Source organism: Drosophila melanogaster, chromosome 3R, assembly GCF_000001215.4.
Source record: "Drosophila melanogaster chromosome 3R".
In the NCBI taxonomy this organism is placed as follows: Eukaryota; Metazoa; Arthropoda; class Insecta; order Diptera; family Drosophilidae; genus Drosophila; species Drosophila melanogaster.
The window spans coordinates 10,170,970-10,190,943 of record NT_033777.3 but is presented as its reverse complement, the minus strand read 5'-3'; the positions used below and the strand labels follow the sequence as shown (position 1 = coordinate 10,190,943).

At 41.0% G+C, this 19,974-nt stretch overlaps 2 protein-coding genes across 8 annotated transcripts in view; one reads left to right on the top strand and one right to left on the bottom strand.

The window, feature by feature from the left end:
- Window positions 1-255, bottom strand: part of Syn (Synapsin) — a 31,754-nt gene extending 31,499 nt beyond the window's left edge. For all 4 annotated transcript variants that reach the window (NM_169333.3, NM_176451.3, NM_169334.3 and 1 more), the window contains exon 1: window positions 50-255. The gene's annotated coding sequence lies outside the window, so the exon portion shown is untranslated. The remainder of the gene's footprint in view (window positions 1-49) is intronic.
- Window positions 256-1,340: 1,085 nt separating this feature from the next.
- Window positions 1,341-19,788, top strand: CG12814 (uncharacterized protein). 4 transcript variants are annotated; one of them, NM_141727.4, is made up of 11 exons: window positions 1,341-1,444; window positions 2,859-2,998; window positions 12,009-12,254; window positions 16,126-16,232; window positions 17,337-17,446; window positions 17,512-17,590; window positions 17,808-17,905; window positions 17,967-18,158; window positions 18,220-18,362; window positions 18,516-18,661; window positions 19,203-19,788. In NM_141727.4, exons 2-11 carry the CDS (start codon window positions 2,924-2,926, stop codon window positions 19,315-19,317), a joined length of 1,311 nt encoding a protein of 436 aa, NP_649984.3. In that variant the 5' UTR covers window positions 1,341-1,444; window positions 2,859-2,923; the 3' UTR covers window positions 19,318-19,788. The 4 variants fall into 4 exon arrangements, with proteins under 4 accessions (NP_649984.3, NP_001262454.1, NP_001262453.1 ...); NM_001275525.1 differs by having other exon boundaries at window positions 12,009-12,269; NM_001275524.1 differs by having other exon boundaries at window positions 18,516-19,788.
- Window positions 19,789-19,974: the final 186 nt, after the last annotated feature.

Genomic DNA, 19,974 nt, shown 5'->3' with positions numbered 1-19,974 from the left:
TTCCACTTTAGCCGTGTTTCGATTTTTGGGTAATTGCGTTTTTCTTTACCGAAAAGAGCTAAAAATTCACTTGAATATTCCTGCTCGAGCTCACAAATTTCCACTCGAATGGCCGATGAACGTTAAGCGATGACTTTTAATGATCAAAAGTGAACAAAAAATGTAGTTTAGATAATTTTGAGATTTGGCTGGGCGAATTTTGTGGAGCTAGAGAATTTTGGCTGAACTGTCAACGACGGTGATGAAATTTTCACTGAGCGAGTGGGCTTTTCATCCAAGAGTTTCCCACCAAAAGAAATGTGCGAATGTAAAGGCATGTAAGTACTCAAAGAGAGGGAGAGATATTGGAGAGAGTTTTGAAAAGAGAGTCAGTGCAATGTGCATTTTATAGTAAAATATATACTTAATAATCCACTACTGGTTGTTTTATAGACAGGCAGGATGAGTAATTAAAATATGATTCAATATTTTCCAGGCTTTTATTAATAACTTCCTAAAATTGCTTGAAATACACCGTTATTTTTATATATTTTACCAACACTGGTTACTCTCTTTTACGAAGACCACCCCATTGGAAGTTAGTGCGCATGCGTGAGTAAGAGAAACCTGCGGGCATATCGATTCATTGAAGTCTGCGTTACGCTACGAGTTCCATCAACCACCACTATATAATACACTATTCAAAACCAACCATGCAAGCCAAATTTTCTTAAAATTTGGTGTAAGCAACAGATCTAGTACTTGCAAATATAATGCAACACTTTTGAATTATTATTCATTTTTTTCAAAAAATAGTTTCTGAAAAAACATAATTATAATGTTTTTAAATTATTAAACAAGAAACATTTTATATGTTTGTAAAAAACATTTTCCTAATGGTTGGATATTATACTTTAAAATAGATATTGACAATAACAAGGAAATGGCTTTGTTAAAAATTTCTCATTTGTTGGAATATTTTTAATAGGAGTTAAACTTTTTTTTAGTGATCTTACACCTAGAGTTACTGACGCACATTGTAATATTTTTATCAGCAAGCATGGCGAATTGATAAAAATAGAGAGCAACTGGGCCAAGACGAAGGGAGCTGTTGCTTGGGCGCCAAAGCCATGGCTTAAATTCTTTTTCCAGCGATATGGTAACGCCTCCGATGGCCAGAATGAGTAGGCAAAGTAATAATGGCCAAAACAAACGAAGATGTGTCCAAAAAGAGCAGCACAAAGAGAGCGAGAGAAAGAGAGAGTTAAAACAAGAAGAAACAAAATAAAGCAGCCAAGCCGAAACAGCAAAGCTTGGCTTAGAGCAATTTCCGTCTCTGCGATTCAGTTGCCAACAATCTCTCGAACTGTTAACGTGTCAAGCGGAAAGTTCCCGACTAAATCTATTTAACAATTGTAGTGCTTTAACGCGTTTCAAAAGTAATAATCATTAGTGCGGAGTGCAGGTAGCTGAGTAATAGCAAATAAAAACAACTTTTTCGAATAAATAAACACATTTTACAAACGACCCCAACAACAATAAGTAAACAATGAGCTGTTGCATAAAACTTGTTTTCACGTGTTGCTCACACGTCGCTCTGTTGAAAAGAGCAGCAAAATGTATAAACTTTAAAGTGAACAAAAACGAAAAACCAAATGAAGTTTAATGATGGAAAACTACTGCTGATTATAGCCAACTTCATGCAAAATAGGTTTAGTTAGTTGAGTGTCTAGCTAACATTTAAATTATGGTATTAAATTGTCTGGAATATGCGCGAATTTGCGAGTTAGTTGAGTTATTCTCGTTTCTCTTCAAGATGCGCTCTTAGCCCAAAACTTTTCTCTCTTAACTGCAGCATCAGATACGAGTTAAGTTTTTTTCATTAACTAATAAAAATGACTAACTTTTTTGCTAAAAGCCTTAGGTTGACTTGAATGGTGCATATTACTGCCCAGCTGCATGAAAATGCTTTAATTATAAAGTTGTTTGATAATGTTAGTTCAGAATTGCGTGTGTAGGTGTGTCAGGCATTTCCGCTTGAGTTTGCTCTTAGAAAAGCTAAATAAATCACATATGAGGGCAATAAATAACTTCAAGCCACAAAAAATAGAAGCATAAATTAAGCTCATTTTTTGAGATAACATGTTGATATTTAGTTTAACAATAAATATTCAATCTGGTACAAATGTCAATTTTTTTAACGATTGTTTCGCCTTTTAAGCTTTCATGTCACATTTTCAGCAAATGACGTAAGTGGGGCTATTTTTTGTGATCTTTGTGCGGCAAACAAATATATTTTTGAGCAAACTTGTTAGCGGCATTCCAACTCATTGTTTCATTTGATTTGCGAAACATTTTTCCGAGTAAACTCCACTTTGATGTTTATTCGGCGCGGTTCAATCGGGTCGGGGTCGAGCCGAAAACGAAATCAAAATACGTGAGAATGGGATGAGTTGTCTTAGAAAAAAACTAATCAGATCAAAAAGGGCATATTAAAAGATTAGAAATCCGATGCACTCGAGTCACGTATGTATACTTAAAAACTTCATAGAAAGTTATGATTCCCAGGTTCTCGAAATCATCTCAAACAACTTTAAAAAATTAAACTCTCTAGATGAAAACGAAGTGATAAATAGAAAATGCATACCTGAGATAAGTTCTGTTTAGTGCGTCTAGTGTTAGCTTTTGTTCTCTGTAGTTGCCTTGAGTCACTCGGCGGATGAGTAATTTAGTAGGAATGGGATTTAACGAATAAAACCCATCAATTCGAATGCAGCTGCAGCCTGACAACTGCGTGAGTTGCATGAAGTGGGCTATAATCAGCACCAGACAATTGCACAATTGCTCAATTGGGTGATAAACGTTCCGCGTAATTGCAGCTGCCCAAAAGGATAACACTACCGCGAACAAAGACAAACGAAAGACTTAGGAAGCGAACGTGATGATGATGACGAAAAGCAAGAGGCCAGATAGCCGGGGCCTTTGGCTCCTGCCCGTGCTGCTGTTTCTGGCTGGACAGGTAAGTAAAAGATAATTAGACCACTTTCTGGACATTTCACTTTTCATTTGCATACAATAATGTTCTGCGACGGCCATGAAAACGGGGTTAACTACCAGGCCCTACTATCTTCTACAATGCCTTTTCTACCGTATCCATGGCTTGGGCTTGGTCCGAACTAGGCCTCTAGATTTTCCACGGCAATTTTCCAGGGCAGACAAATTAATGAACTCTACATTGACTGCAGCTGGGCCAGTTTATCAATAGCAATTGCCATCGCCGTGACTCCACCACGGTCATAACTATAACTCTGCAGGCAGGCTTAGTGCTCCGGTTGCCCGATTCCCCGCCTATCCGCAGTCATACTCCAAATGTGCCACTGACCGATATCTTAACTTTTACCCAACTGTGCCCCCCTCCTCGCCCTTCCTCACAAGCCCCCCAAAAATTGGTCCATTGTTCGTGAGCGCTTCAGGAGTTTACTAGGTTTTGGTTTCATTTTTTGATTTAGCTTGGTTCGATTTCAGTTTTCCTATGAAATGGCACAAATCTATCATGGTGAGAGTTGTTGGGGCTCGGCACCAATTGAAATTAGTTCAAGTCTGGATTAGGCCGAACAGGGGAATTTTTCCTCAGTTTTCACGACACTTCAAACCAATAATTTGGTTTTTCTGACAATGAATAAGTTGATTTCATTTCAATCTAATAACTTGCATCATATATAGAGCTCACGTTAATGAGTTAAGCATATTTTACCTTTCCGGTTAGCGGAATTACTTTCTGATCTTAGGAAGTGCTGTATTGTTTTGTACTTTTACTGTATGAAGTGAGGTACTTCTGTTTCTATTGTTTGGCATAAAGTAAAACTTGAAACTAAAACAAAAATGTTTTCTGTCACAAAATTATTGATTTTTGACTGGTCAAATGATTTCCTGACACTTGAGCTTTATAAACTTGACAAGATCCGCCCTTGTCGCTGCCCACATCACCCGCCAAATAATTGATAACGGGTATGTTGAACCATACATCGAAGTCAGCGGCCGTTGGAGAAAATGACATCATGAAATGCCGGGTTTCGGGGTGTGGGCGTCAAAATTCGCTCTCTGGGCTTGGCAAACAATCGGCCTACGGCTAACAGCTTGGCTCGAAAACTTTAAGTACTGGGAAAACAGAGACTGCGCGACCGAGTTAGTTGGCTTTTGGTTAATGCAAAACTCACAAAACCTTGAAGCATACGTAAAAGCAACGGCAAACAAAACGCAATCTCTTGGGTAATTATCATCTTGTTGGCGATGATGATCATAATAATGACGACGGAGACGATGATATAAGTTTACCCATCGCCGCGTCTGGCCAAAAAGTCAGTCAAGTCAGAAAAATACCCATGTAAACAGCAACTTATGCGAAAGTAATTTTCGCCGCATGTGTGCGTGTTGAGTGTCGGTTAAAACTGAAACTTGGCTTGGCTTGCGGTACTCGGCCAACCCGCTTTTCACACTCATTAAACAATAAATGAACTAGCGCCTTTTTCGGCTGGTTTTCAGTTACCCAAATGACTGTTAGCATAGGCTCGAGTAGTTCTCTTTTCCTTGGATTAATATGCTCAACGCACCGTCGTTTTGACATAGAGATGCCCAAAACTAGTAGACGGTTAACTCATTTAAATCGACGCCTTCATTCGGCGTTAAATATTGACTTGCACATTAGCGTGTACTTGTACATATTGTCATTGCCATGTTTTTGTTGTTACGGGCCATTAAAATCAGTTTCAATGTCAGCGAGCAGCGAACAGAAATAAGCTGAAAGCGAATGAAATATGCTAATTCTCGATGCCATCCGATTCAATATGAATATATGGCAATCCATACGTAAATGTGTATATAAGAAACGAATCAGTTTGTATTGCCATGTCGTCATGGCTTTGGCCTGCCAGCAACCATATAAGAGAACGAAAACAACCCACCATTTATTTACGATACGGTATATGAAGTAAAATTTATAAAAAAAAAAAGAGCTCAGAAAATAAAACCCAAACAGCGAAAAAGAATGTGGCGTATTTGGCCAGAAGTGACGCTTTAAATTCGACCACAGGTAGCTTGTGTTGTGGTTGAAGTTGTGAGGATTAAACAAAATTTAAGTTGAGTGCTCTTTTCAGTTGGAAAGAAGCCAAACTATTCCGCCAGGCTTAAAGAAACTTGATCTAACTTATTTTAAAAGCATGTGCTTAAAAATAAAATTGTTCCCAAGTTAACAGAGCGTGAAGCTTAAGTTAGGCAGACAAAATATTTTGTACACAAATGTCATTGAAAATGAATTTGACATGAAAAGATTTCATATTCTATTCCATATTTGTGAGTCTTGCAAAAACCGAAATTTCAAGTACAATTATTGATAAGAGTCTTGTTTGCTCTACAAATAGCAATAACGACTTGAAAAAAACTATTGCCTGAAGTGAAGAAACTTGAGCTATCCACTTGGTTTGTTTCCCCTGCGAGGGTATCAAAATAAACCGCAAATCCATTCTCGACTGACAAGCACGTGCTTCACAACGGCTGCCAAAAGCCAATTGAAGTGCCCCACAGTGGTCTTTACTCTCGGCCCCTCGATTCTCCTTCTAAATCTGCGACCCTACCTGAATTACAGCTGCGGTTGCCGGCAGGCAGTAAAAAATAAAGCTTTAGTATGCGTATGAATGTGCTCCAAGATATGATTCATTGTTTACTCAGACTTAGTCGCGGATATATTATTCTCAGAACTTTAGATGACTTAGCAGCGGTGGCCGAGAATTTTACAGGGAAACTTCAAGCGGCCGCCAAACAAAAGACTTAGACAACAAGCTCGCTGATTGTCGCGGCCATTTCATTGAAATTCTTTAAGTTCTTATTTAGTTTTTGTTTACCTCTTTTTACGAGTATGAGTGCTAACGGTTTGTGCCAGATACAGTTGGCCAAGATGGTTTTATCAAACTGAGCCGGGATTTATATCGTTTTTTTTTTTGAGCCGTTGATAACCGCAGAATGCCGAGTAAATATCAAGCCTTAAATCCGGCCATTATGCTCCGATTAACAGAAAATATGAGCATCGCAAAGACGGCTGCATATTGACCACAAAAGTGATCTTCACCGGGTGCAATGAAGTGAACTGCATTACTGGCCAAGACCTGGCACCCGTCTCCATAAACCGATCGCCACGCACTGGAGACCGGGGCAATTAGAAGAGCAACCAGTTTGGTCACTGCACGCAACGCCAGTTCAGCACTGGGTTAGTAGTATCGTCGTAGTCTACCAGGTTTGACTCTGATGTCTGGCCCCTGGACAGGAAGCCATTGCCGTTGCCATTGCCATCCCGTTCTCTCGATCGTAGAGCTGATGTCGTCTTGCCGCGACTGGACCCATTAGATTGAGTGTGCGCAGTTAGTTTCTATGGCTATTTGGTCATAACTCTCGGGGAGTTGGCCAGAAGGAAATTGGCCACCAAATTGCATGTTTATGTCAAAGCCGAACGATTTCTGCACGAAACTGTGCGAGTTTCAGTGGTGACAATTGAGAGATTAAAAAGACTTTTCATCGCATATAGAAACAGATTTAAATGCATATTGTATTACTTTCTGTTTCTTATTTGTAACACAGAAACTGTAAAAATGGTCTGTATTTAAAATCTTAATTAAATAAAAGTATATTTACAAAATATGTCTAATATTTATCCATTTTCTTTTTTTGTACTTTACATTAGTGTTTTTTGATATTGCTGGCATCACTGCCGAGCCACTAGCTCTGTTGGATCAGAGCAATACCAATACACTTGGCAAATAACCGAGCCACTGAGTTGGCGCAATTTAACGCCGCGTCGATCCAGCAGTGCGAATTATTTCGCTCAATGCTGGGCGGATCGGTGTAGCGTGAAATTCATTAAAATTTATGCAAAAGTGTTTGGCATATTGGGTCATCGGTGGTCGCAAGTACGGAGAAAGTTCTTTCTTTTGTTTGACTTTAGCTGACACTGCCTGCGGCTGGGCTAGCACATGTTCATTATTTGATTAACTTGCATTGTTCACCTGCAGGTTTGCTCTGCTTCTCTCCGTTCTCCGCCAGACCGTCAGTCAGTCGACAGTAACAGACACAAAAAAAAAACAATTTAGCAATTGTTTTTACCTTTGTTTTTCTGCTCCAGCTTCGGTGGCCCGAGGTAAAAGTAGGTTTTATTTGAAACTAATGGGAAAAACTATTCCCCAGTTCTGCTTTTCTCCTCGCTGCACGGCCGACTGTCATTGAAGCCCAGGGCTTTTTGGGTAATTTTCAACTCAGTATGGGACTTGGCCTGGCTTTCAAATTCTGGCCAAGATGATGCGCATGGAAAGTGCACATTTATGAAAATTGCAGACACACCGAGGGCAGTTTTTTGGTTTTTGGTTCGGCTGCTGGGAACTAACTTTTTCAAAATGTGTTTTTCGTGCAGCCGAACCTTTGTCAGCAATTAAGGCGATGACCAAAGAAAGTGTGACAGCTTTGATGCCAAATCAGAATCACGATAAACGATTGTTTCAATCAAGTAAATGATGACTAGGGGGTAATGTTTAAAACTTTAAATGAAAGTTTGGACTGCCAATGCACATTGGGTGACCTTTTTTATGATAAGTTTTAGGTTTAAAACGACAATCAAAAATCGAAAATGTCTATTACAAGTAAAAAAAAATTATATGATGTTTTGGGTAATGGAGCTTATTTCTTTAACAAGAACCTTTAGGGTCAGGAGAATATATGCTTTACTTAAAAATGAAACACAAAAGATATTAATGAAGATGCACTTCGGACTGAAAATTGGTTGTAACATGTAGTGAAATGATTATGAGAACATTCGGATGAATGAACTGCCCTTTTTTGGCCGCCAAAAGGAGGCTAATTCAATTAAAGAAAACTTTCAAAACATGGCAAGCCCTTGTAAGCATCAAGAATAGAAAGTACTTAGCATAATTTCCCAGCTGGTCGGAGCGAAACTCATTAACAGAAGACATTCGTCGGGGCTACTGCTTTTTCGGAACTGGATTCTTCTGCAGACCATCGATAAATAAGCAACATAAATAACCGGCAGAGAACACACCGTATGGAATGTTGTTCAGCTATATTTTGTAGAAGCTACAAAGCTTTTCTATTGAAGACCTTTCAACGGACTCCTAACAAAAGGCCAGACATATGATTTGGATTTTGGGGAATGAAGAAGGGGTTGGGCGGCGAACAAGTGCTTATTATTATATTAATGGTACGACAGCGTTTCATTATGAGCCGCACACAATTGACCCACCGAATCGATGGAAGGGTCGCCGCCAGAACGTGCAGACCCGCTGACAGAGAGTCAAAAGGTGGGGCCAACAGGTAACCACCACCATGGAGGATCCATCGCGGGTCCAAGCGACGTGCCATGGAATTAGCGCGTCAGAACTTCAATGGGAAGAGCGCGCCGGCAATTGAAATTTAATTGAAGCCGCGGCGACATTAATTGCCCACGGCTTTTCCTCCTTCTGCTCCTCATTGTGTTTGTTTATCTATCGGTGAACCCTAACTCCTAACTCCCATCTTCTGACCAAAAGATAAAACCGTTGGAAAAACCCTTTCAGCTGTCACTTCACTCGCCGTTTGCATTATATAATCAGGCAAAGCTCGAAACGGGTTTCCTCCACCGTCGATGTCAGCTTCATTAAGCTTTTCGGCCAGGTCCAAGCCGATGAAGCTGAAGCTCTGGCCAAAAAGCCACAACCGCCACATAAATACGCTCCCATCTGGAGTTTTTCGCGGTACTGTAATGCGAGTTAAACGGCAATTTATGCGCTGCCAGCGAAAATACCGTGACAATTTGCAATCAGCAAGCATTCGCTGGACTCTTTGCCATCTGAAAACCCGGCTTAGTCTTAGTTGGAGTTGGCAAGGCTTGGCCCGGACTTTATGTTATAATTTACTTCGATCCGAGCTTTATTGCCCGAGCGCCACATAGCGGAAATTCAAATGCACGCGAAATATGTATGTGACTCCCCACCTTTTGTTATGCACGAGTTTTTTGTTTTTCAGCTTCTAAGCCAAACTGGCAGCACATGTTTTTCGACTCCCAGCGATCGGAATATGTTTGGCAATCTATTTCGGCCAGCTATGCGCAGCTGCATTTGGACTATTGGAGATTGTATCGCTCGACTAAAAATCTAAAATCAAGGGAAAAAAAATAATAAAACTTCGCTGGCTCTTGTGAAATATTTAAGTTAAAGGAAACACACCCTGACTGGCTGGCTGGCAGCGTAAATTGAGTGGAATTAGCAGTTCACATAAATCACAATCACATTTAATTGCCCAAGCTAAGAAGGTGCTCAAGTTTTACGTCCCAAAAACGATATGGGAATCTATATTATTGAGTGCTTGCAGGAAAGTCATCCATACCATTCGTTGTTATTTTTAAGATAAACCATAGTTAGTTAACATGCACTGTTAAATTATTGCACTTTCCAAGTTTTATTAAACAAAAACGGTTGTTTTTATAATTTATTATGGCTTCAAGTTGGTAAATTTACTTTTCCCAGATCTAAAATCTACATGTGATCTTTCATACCATACCTCTGTGCAAGGTGCTACTCAAAACTTTATTGTCCAATTGTAAAAAAAGCAAACACATTCATTTGTCTGCAGACACATAAATACTAATTCGGTTTTATGACAGATCATTAAGTCGTTCGCTCAATAGCTCCAACTTAATTTCCCATGTTTTCCAGCATTTTCAGGGCGGTCTCCCCGCCGCCCCAGGCAGAGCTCCATTTTTCACTTAAAGTCTTGCAGTTTTGTCATTCTTAAGCAGATAATTGCTCGTGCAAAAAAAAATATAAAAAAAGAAATACAAACGAGTTGGCCTTCCTGTACTAATTGCCCACGTCACTTGGCTTAATAGCTAAGCTGCTTAAAAGCGGCGGTCCGAACACTTTTAGTTTATGGCCTGACCCCTTCCTTGCAGCCATATAAATCACATCCATCTGGGGCTCCACTTAATGATCCTGGGCGAGTCCGAGAGTCTTTTGGGTCTCCACATCTGGTTCCAGCTGCGTTTCGATTTTGCGATACGATTTTGCATGCGGTTCGGTGCGGAAAAGGCAAAGGAGTTGGAATTTGTGAGAAATCACTCGGCCGTAGTGTCCTGCGGGGAAAATCCATCAAGCCAAATGCCGCGGCTCACTGCCTCATTGGCCATGGCGTGACTGGCAGCGCAAGTGTCTAATTGTATTTGGGTTTGCGTTTGGTTTTTTTTTTTTCCTATTCCTATTTTTTGCCCCAACCACAATCAGAGCGTGTTGCATAATACAATAGCGGAGTGCTGTACTTTGGGTTAGCTATTTTAACAAGCCGCCGCCACACTCGAAACGATAGTGAAACGAGCATGCAAAAACTATTTTAATTGACTGCCGCAGTTGCAGTTGGTGAGAAGAAAAACAACAAAAAAACAGCAAAAATGCATGCAAAACAATTGCCTTTTCGCCGAGCGACAAATTGTCATGGGAGTTCGCCATAGTCGCTCTGGGGACCCACTCATGTGACCCTCGCGGCGCATTGAACTCCCGATCGACGGAGATGGTGGAGATCCACCAACCACCATCGCATTGTCATTGTCTCTCCTATGGATTTGTGTTTTTTTTTTATTTTCTTTTGATTAAAGTGGCCGGCGCATTGAGATACAATAAATTGCTGATGGCATGCAAAGTGGATGTTCTAGTTGCCATAGAAAGTGGCACACTGGCCAACATGCTTTTGGCACTGTCAGCGTTTTGGAGCTGGTAACTGGGTCATCCGGCTGCATTTCACCTGACGCACAGTAGCAGCTTTGCAGCGGGCGGTGGATGATCGGATGTGAAATTAATTGCTTCAATGACTGCACAAAATTTCATATTTTTCTCTTTTTGGCAAGCCAAAGGGCGAACGGGATGCTGCCTCTGTGTGCCTTTTGAAAGTAGATATAAATCAAAAGCCTTTCGCGTCGGACAGAAATTGGGATCAGGCTGTCCAGGAGAAATCCCCTCGATTTGGACGCGCCCGAGGGCCGGCGAAACGTGAGCGCAGTTGGACCCACAAAGGCGGTGTCTGGGCGATTGTCATGACATGGCTTACTTAACTTTGGCGCGGCTTATCTAGCGCCTGCACTCGAAAAAATTATTTTTATTTATACTTCTTCAATTTCAATTTAAATCCTTATAAGAGTTTAAAGTCTGCCTGCCAGCTTTAACAGACAAGCATGCTTGCCAGCAAACGAGTTCGTGTCTTAAGTCTTTCATTTGTCAAACGGAAGTAGACATATGTGAAATAATTCTGGCAGCCAGTGACTTTTATATGCAAATTAAGAACACAGCTGAATCGTTTTGGTTCTAATTGGTGCCATAGAAGTTTGAGTATTGGTACAGGATTATTATTGAATTCAACACAAATATGAAAGTGCAATAACCTCCTCCTCGCTTAAGGAAATTATAATCCCACAATATCTTTTTAATCGAATTCTTAAAATTGTGGCTTACTATTTTCTTAACTTTTTTGGGTGTACCCACTTCATTCTTTGTACCGTCATTCCCTAACGTTCTGCGGCTCTAAAGCTAGAGCACAAATTCAATTATCACGACGGAGCGACAGCAGCCCAAGTCGAGCACGCCAATAAATTATCTTAGAGCCAAATGCCTTTGACAGTGCGCTCGACTGTAAGCTGAAAACTGACCCAAAACGTGCAGAACTTTGGCAGCTGTGTTCTGGCCCAAAGTTCTGGCCAATCTCCGGGTCCGTGTGCGATGCCTTTGCCTTTTCGCAATTAATTGCGACTACGGCTGACTCTTTGGCTAACCATTTAAAATTAATTTGAATTTTCCTCTTTGGCTGCTGTTTCCACTGTGTTTGTCCAATGAGTTGGCATTAATTTGCGGTCCGTGTTAGTGTTAGTTCCCAGGGTCCAGAAATCGGGTCAAAGTTATTAACCAGAGAAGATGGTAGACATGCCTAACGCTTTTCGCATTTCATATTCATTGCAGGTCACAACACAGGAACCACCGGCTTCCCCATCCGAATTTGCTCCCCATGTTACGGCCACATGCAAGGCGGGCACAATGAACATCAAGGTGAAGATGAGCTCCGGCTACACAGGCGCCGTCCACGTCCGGGACTACCGCACTCCGGGCTGCATGGCCATGGGCGATGGCAGCGACCAGGTGGCTTTTAGCCTCAATCTGTGGGCCAAACAGGGCGCCAGTGACTATTGTGGCATCCTGGTCAGCAACGTGAGTGGGAGCAATGTAAGCATAACATCCGCGCTTCTCTAACCAATCTAATCACTAAACTATGCACAACTTAATGTTGCGGTTGGGAAAATATCTTTAATTCTGTTAAAATTTTCAAAATATACTTAAAATATTTGTTAGGCAGGGGGAAAAGAAAGAAGGGCTAATAGAAAATAGAATGCTATTAAAAAAAGTCAAAGTTCATGGGAGAAAAGTAGTACTCTACTTTTCAAGCAAACAATGTGGTAAAGATGGTTCATTAAGAGCATTGCATACTTTTTGCTAATATCATATAATTAGGTAATGTTGTGTGTAAAATTATACAGAACACAGTAAAGATACTTTGCAAGTAATTGACGAAAACCAACTTAAAGAGACCCGCTTTATCAGCAATTGCCATACAGTTACCAACACAACCAGAAAGTTCGTGTCTTAAGTCTTTCGTTTACCACCTTCGCGTTGACAAATTGCAAATTAATTTCGTCAGGCAGCCAGTAAAATTGCCAAATTACCACCAAAATACAGGCAGTGAGTTAGTGCAAAGACCCTGCCAAAACCCCACCAACTGTGAACTATGAGGCAATCCTCGGGCAGCTGGAAAACTGCCGATCCAAGACAACAGACAAAAGAGCTTCAGTCTGAATGAAAGACCAACAAATGGGGGACTAGAGATACCTGATGCCAAGGTCTGAGACCTTGTCTGGCTAAAAAGGGCACGCATGTGCATAAATTTTAGCCCGCCTATCGGCCATGTACTTGAGTCTTGGCCCCAAATCAACGCAAATCAGCTAAGACGCTACCCTGGTCGCCTGGCCTGGTCGACGTTGCAGTCAATCTATATAGTAACGATGGCAATAAAAATCAAGTTTAATCCTACGTGCATCACAGGCGTTGACAGCCGGCGACTGCAATTCCGTGTGGGTCTGAGATCCGGCTTTTTCCACTCGTACACGCACTCGAACAATTGCCAGTCAAAGGCAAATCGCATTAGCCATAGTGTGGCCCAGTGCAATGCGTTGAAATGCAAATTATCCATATCTATAGGGCTGACTGCCAGATGCTTATAAGTACAAGCACATACAACATTATTAATTGCAATGTCAAATCCTAAGGACCGCACCCTGTATTCCAATTTCCCCCCCCCCCCCCGCTCTCTAGACAGTCAGTTAATGTAAAAAAAAAAAACTAGAGCCCGGCTTTCGATGATGGGGAGATTTGCAGCTTCAAGGCTCACCTTCCTTTCGGGATGCGAACAAAAAAAGGGGAGGTCCCCCATAAAATTAAATCACGCTTATCGCAACAGCGGCTTGAATTTTATTTTTACGTGTACACAAACGCGCATATGGTCACAGCTTATGTACAGTGTTATACAGTAAACCACGAGTACATTAAACCTTTGTTTAAATTGGTAAAAATGGATTAAAAGCATAAGCTTTTTATTGAAAGCAAACTGATGTAGGGTTAAACAGTATTATAAACGTAGTTAGAATTAAAATTCACCTAATAAATTATAGCTTAGATATCTGCATTCATATTATTACAACTTAAAAATTCATAAAACGTAATAAATCGTTTAAGTTTCTAGCAGTTAAGTAAGCGATTGGTTTTGAAACAAGCATAGCCAAATATATCTAGGTGTGTTACCCCCAATTTGAGGGCCTGTGTTGCGCTAAAGAGTTCATGTACTCAGTGCTTTACTGTACCTTAATGTTCGCTGGCTGTTCTGAAAGGGAGTGCCTTGGCAGCATGCGCCGGCGTCTAGTTTTCAGCTGCAGACGGCGGATTTCACATGCCCAGACACGGCTTTCCACGCTTCGACTTTGACAGCATTCCAAGCCTCTGTTGTGGTTGTTGTGGCTGTGATGTGGATGTTGGATTCGATGTTTGTTGTGCCGGCTGCGTGGAATTTGTGTCAAAAGAATTGTTTTCGTGGCGGCAGCAATTTCGATTCTATTTCTTGGCAAATATTTTTCGAGCGACTTTAATTGCTGGAGCGAAATGCCTTCACAGCTGACCTTGGCCAGCTAAAAATGCCGACTGCAGTCGACCACTTTCGCCCTCGTCTCTGCAGCTTCAGCAGTACCTACTCGTACTCCTCACTCCCACCTCAAGATATCTTTAAGTCTGCTCCGGAGCAGCTGGCAGAGCATGAAATTGGCGCTGACAATGGCCAAGACGCCCAACAATTTTTACATAAAGTTCAAGACATTCAAAGCATTGTGGCTCGGCTGGCGTACTTGAACTTATTTTTCTTATTACGGGCACTATTATTGTTATTATTTCTATATTCGCTCTTGCTGCGAGTGGGTTGCCCCAGTCGAGATTGTTTGCCATTATTTGATGATGGCAGCTATGGTTCTTTGTCTAGCACCATTATATGTACATTTAAATGTTAATTGCGAATGCAATATACAAAGATCGTAGTAGGCAGTTGCCGCAAGATAATTTGCCATCGGGCAATTTCAACACATTTAGACAGGTAATGGCAGTCGCTCATAGAGCCTACTTAGGTTTATTTTCTGTGGCTGGGGAGGGGATAAACTTTGCCATTTTCCTGGGCCATTGATAATAACCCGATAATGAGCTCATCCGCTGCGGCATGCAACTGCGTGATGCATGAGTTGGGCAACAGATTGTGACATCACAACGTTCCCCACCAATGGAGCGCTAGAGATCTGCGACCATCGAAGGTATTTGTGTATGACCACTGCGATATGTTGTGTTTATTTATTTGCTAACTGCTTTAACTGGCCACTGACCAAGCTCTAATCAAGCCAAACCTCATTCATCAAAAGCTTTAATACCCTGACAAGTGGAGGCGTACGATTAAACCAATAACAGCGAGTTAATATAAAGTATTTATAAAATAATAGATTTACTCACCCAAGTATTTACTGACTTCCATTGACACTTATTTACTGGGCAAAGCAAACTGGTTTAACTGCCAGCTGGCGCAAAAGTGACAAAGAAACATGTACTTTTTGTACATCTCTTTTTATGGAAAGCTGTTGCGGGTCAAGGTCGTGCTGTAATATTGGAAATAAAAATGCAAAAAGCTTCATAACAAATGTATTCAAGCTTTAGGCAACAGTTAGAGCAATTACCTCGGAAAATCTTGGCCAGCCGAGCGCAGAGATTCTTGGAACAGTTGCCCATCTGCAGTCACATTCCGCTGCACAAGCCAGCTGTAGATGATATTCAAAATGATTCTAAAATAATTACCGAAATCCATGATAGCATGGCCGTATCTGAGCAAACCAACAGCAGCTGAAGAGCAATCAGAGTCAGGGAAAAACTAACTACTAAGCTAAGGAGAAAATAAACAACTGGAAAATGCGTCACACTTGGCGGCATTTTGCATTTCCTCGTTGTGCGATTGCATCATGTGACAATTAACATGCCACAAGTGCAAGTTGCAACCGTGCTGTTAAGGCAGCCACCTGCAGTCAAAGAAATTTTTTGAAAGATGCGTAAAATTCAAAATTCAAATAATATTGAACAGTAAAATTTGCTCTATAAATAAATTCAAGAAAAAATACTTTTTCTATATTTTGAATCCAAGTTAAGAGCTTAATAAGAAATTAATAAATCCTTCGAAATCCTTCGTACAAATTACAACAAATTATATGCAATTGCTGGTATCGAAAGGCAATCTTAGACACGTCGTTTAGAATGCATTTTTGCAAGTGAGTTGGCTGAAACGAAATGCTCCTGTTTTATGGTTAAAGCCTAAGCATAAATTGGGACCTAACTCGGCTTTTCCAACCAATCAACATTAACGTCATGGGCATAAAGATTTTAATAACCGGCAATTAAATGAACTATCCCCCTCATCTATCCATCCATCCATTCGATACGTAATCCCCCGCAGCGAACGGAGGAGCGCTCCATCCAACTGGCCGTGCGTGTGCACAAGACCCTGGAATTGGCGGACGATAAGTTTTATGTGATTACCTGTGGCAAATCGGGCTATGCGCGGTAAGTAGAATCCGAATGCGAATGCTTAACCTGTCTAGACAATTGCACTTAAGTTTGGCTCCGATCTGTTCTGTTTCGGCAACGATGTACAACGCTGTGTGTGCTGTAATTTTTGGTCAAGCTTCCGTCAGTCCCAAGTGCTGGCCAATTTCCAGAGACTCGACGGCGGCAAATCAAATGGCAAATTGTGCTTCGATTTGGCTATGCAGGCATGTAGGTGTTGCTCTTAGCCCACCATTTGCCATTGTTCGCATTTCTTTCTGCCTTTTGCGGAACTAGAACTCCAAGGCCATTGAGCTTTGGGCCACACAATTCTTAACGATTTTTTCACTCCATCACCACTTTTGTGCGGGCTACAAAAAAAAAAAAAACGGAGAGAAAGAGAATTATTCCCCAAAAATGGCAGAATAATCAACAAATTTATAGTGCTCACTGGGCAGCAGTTCAATTAACGGTAAACGGTCTTGAGAAGGCTCGATAATCATCTTGAGGTGAACGAAAAACAATTTAATTTACCTTCTCGCCTCGCGGCTCATTTGCATAATGCCAATGACTTTGCTCGACTGCGATTGCGATTGCGTCTTACGCAAGTCTTTCTCAGCTAAAATTAATTTAAAATCCCCACTGAGATGCCACTAATGCTAATACCATCACAAAAACCTCGGATGGGAAATAAAAATGGCATTAAAAACGGTTTTCCAAAACGTTGCGCTCTGTTAAGTCCGGAAAAAAAGCAAAGAAATTGTTAACAGAATCTGTGTGGTAAACGCAAACATTAAAATCGTGCTGGCAGCCGGTGGTACAAGGCGAACAACAAATAGTTTTAGACGTGTGTACACATACATATATTATTGTATCTCGGCTTATCTGGCCCACAACACAACTGTCCATAGCGCAATGACCGGCAATTGCAATTGCAATTGCATAATTGCAGAACTTGCAGTTGCAATTGAAGCTTCGCCCAAAGCTTTTGGGTCTATTGGCTACGATTTTAATTAGCCACCAGCCGTACGGAACAATTAAAGAGCCACACATACCGTTAAACCCAACCTGCTTGTATAATAAACCTTTATGAAACCACCGATCCCACTACTTTTTCTCCAGCGATGATAACGCCCATGTGGTGCTCAAGTTCCTGGAGAACGACCATAGAGTGCGTGAGACGGTCTACGGTCACGAGTACAAGATTCGCGCCGAGTTCTCTAAGCCAAACGGTGGGTAGTCCCAGCCCCTAGGCTTTCGATACTTAACGATATTCTCATATTATTATCGTCCCCAGATACCTATGGCCTGCGTGTGGGCAACTGCTTTGCCTTTGATAAGAAGAACAGGACCCAAAAGCTCACCGACGACAGCGGGTAAGCCCATTTACACCTCGATTATTAAAGAAAATATTTTAAAATGCAAAGGTATACAGTAAAAACGATTAACTCTTGAAATTACATGGAGTCAAACATCAGCAGAACCCAAAGTACAGATATTCCGCAATATCTTTATTATTAAAAAATTAGCAGTTAATAAATATTATTTCCAGTGTAAGCACATTCCATACTTATGATCTCTATTCCCCCAAAGCTGCCCCTATGATTCGAAGATCATCAGCCGTTTTGTGCCCACAGCCGATGGACGAGCTGCCGAGGCGGTGCTCTCCTCGATGTTCAAGTTCCCCGAGGGTAGGACCTGGAATTTTCACCCGATTAGGCCAGATACTAACTTTCTCTGTAATAATTCTAGGATCTGAGGTGCATCTGCAGTGCGATGTGATCCAGTGCTATGGTCGCTGTGTGGAGATCGATGACTGCAACGACGTGGCTCTGGCTGGATTTGGCAAGGGCACCAATGGACCCCGGAAATTTGGTCCAAATGAGGAGGGCTCCAGCTTGGCTGGAACCACTGTCTTTGTGCTCGATCCCGCCGAGGCTAGATGTGAGTTTAGCCGCTGAAAGTCTGGGTTATTTATGATATTTATTTTATTATATCTGGGCAGTGATCTCGGGCAATTGCGAGGATGGCATACGGCCCAGTTGGCTGCTGTGGCTAACCATCACCCTGGGCGTACTCTTCCTGATCATGTTGCTGATGAACATCTTCCTCTGCACGGCCATGAGCTGCAGTTGTGCCAATACAGAGGTAATAAATCTGACGTTTATAGGTACACAGAGATAAATCAGAGTTTAATCAGAGTTCATAATATGGTTGAGTACAGGAACCTCTTTTTCTCTGCGTATACAATAAAATTCCCTCGTTATTCTGTTGTTCTCAACCATTCAAAAACACTTACAGATCATCGAGAAGGAGCCATCGATTATCGAGGAGTACGATCCGTATCGCAGTTGGCATGGCAGTCAGTACGGATCACGCTACTCGCTCCATGGAAGGGATGCCCACAAGGGCTACACCAGCGGTGGCTCCACGATACACTCAAATAGGTCTGATAGATATTAAGCTGCCTCCATAAAACAAACAATCAAACAGTAAACACACACCACACACCTCTATTCTACACTTCAAAATGCATCTGATCTGCTCTCGCAAATTATTTTCTGGTTGCTGTGGAGCCACACACACAATACAAAAACAAAAGCATGCCCACAAAGTATCTTGTATCTGCGTATCTTTATGTATCGTATATATATATATATATATATATATATATATCCTGGACCGCAAAGACAAAAACCCAACAATTACAACACAACAGATCACAAAAACAGAAAAAACAAAAACATAGAATGAAAAACCATTTCGTGCCTAGTACTGCAACTGTAATTAACCGATAGTAATTTGCATTTGTATACTGTATCTTTAACTAACTCTCCGCCCCTCCATAAAAAAAAAGACGAATGGATAACTAACTGCCAATTTAAAGAGCTGCTAACTAATCTGTCTTGAAGAACCTCTTTGCTCCCCTACTTTCTGCAATTTGAAATGTATTGTATTAAATCCAAACTTATCCAACGTACTTCGAAGGTCGATGCCAATCGATAATGATAACGATTATGCAATTGTGCATTCGCGTCCAGGCTCTAGACATTCCACGTTACACGGACAGCGCGCCCATCGGGGACCGCCCAGTAATATATGATCAGATCCCAATCCGATACGCGATCGAAAGCGACCATATTGAAAATTAATTGTTTAAGCTAGCCTAAGTGTTTCCCAACTCTCCATCTCGAGTTCTGAGTCTCAAATGTACATAACTACATGAAAATGCTAGCCGACCTGCAAGTTTTCCAAATTTTCTCCAAAACGATGGTGGAGACGAGATGCCGCTGTAAAATACTAAACTAAACGTACTAAAGTTCTCTTTGCCTAATTTTAATTCAACCACGTAACATAAGTCATTAGTCTGTCATAAGTGCGAACGAATGTGTATTAGTGAAATGTTTCAACTACTTGTAAAAATAAACAAAGGCAGGCCAACAAAATTAATTTAAAATATAAAGTCTACAATATAGTCTAAAATGTTAAGAAACAAACATTTGGCAAATGCGTTAAACGTACGAATTGTAATTATATAAAATGTAATCATTTAATTTAATAAAAACTAAAAGGTACATTTTGAGTGTTTTATTTAGTTATAGGATGCCCATTTAGATCGATTTTGCTCTGTTTATAAAAATTCAAGTGACTAATTGAAACGGACTGAAGATAAGCGATTAATTAGTTTTGGACAATCTTGAATTATTGGTGAAAGTCTGGTAGGGAGCGCATTAAATTTATGATGGAAGGATAAAATATC

Coding starts and splice junctions, on each gene's coding strand:
- CG12814 (NM_001275525.1), top strand. CDS start 2,924: ATGATGACGAAAAGCAAGAGGCCAGATAGCCGGGGCCTTTGGCTCCTG. Junction 17,447..17,511: donor CGAGTTCTCTAAGCCAAACG/GTGGGTAGTCCC, acceptor TATCGTCCCCAG/ATACCTATGGCCTGCGTGTG. Junction 18,363..18,515: donor GCAGTTGTGCCAATACAGAG/GTAATAAATCTG, acceptor AAACACTTACAG/ATCATCGAGAAGGAGCCATC.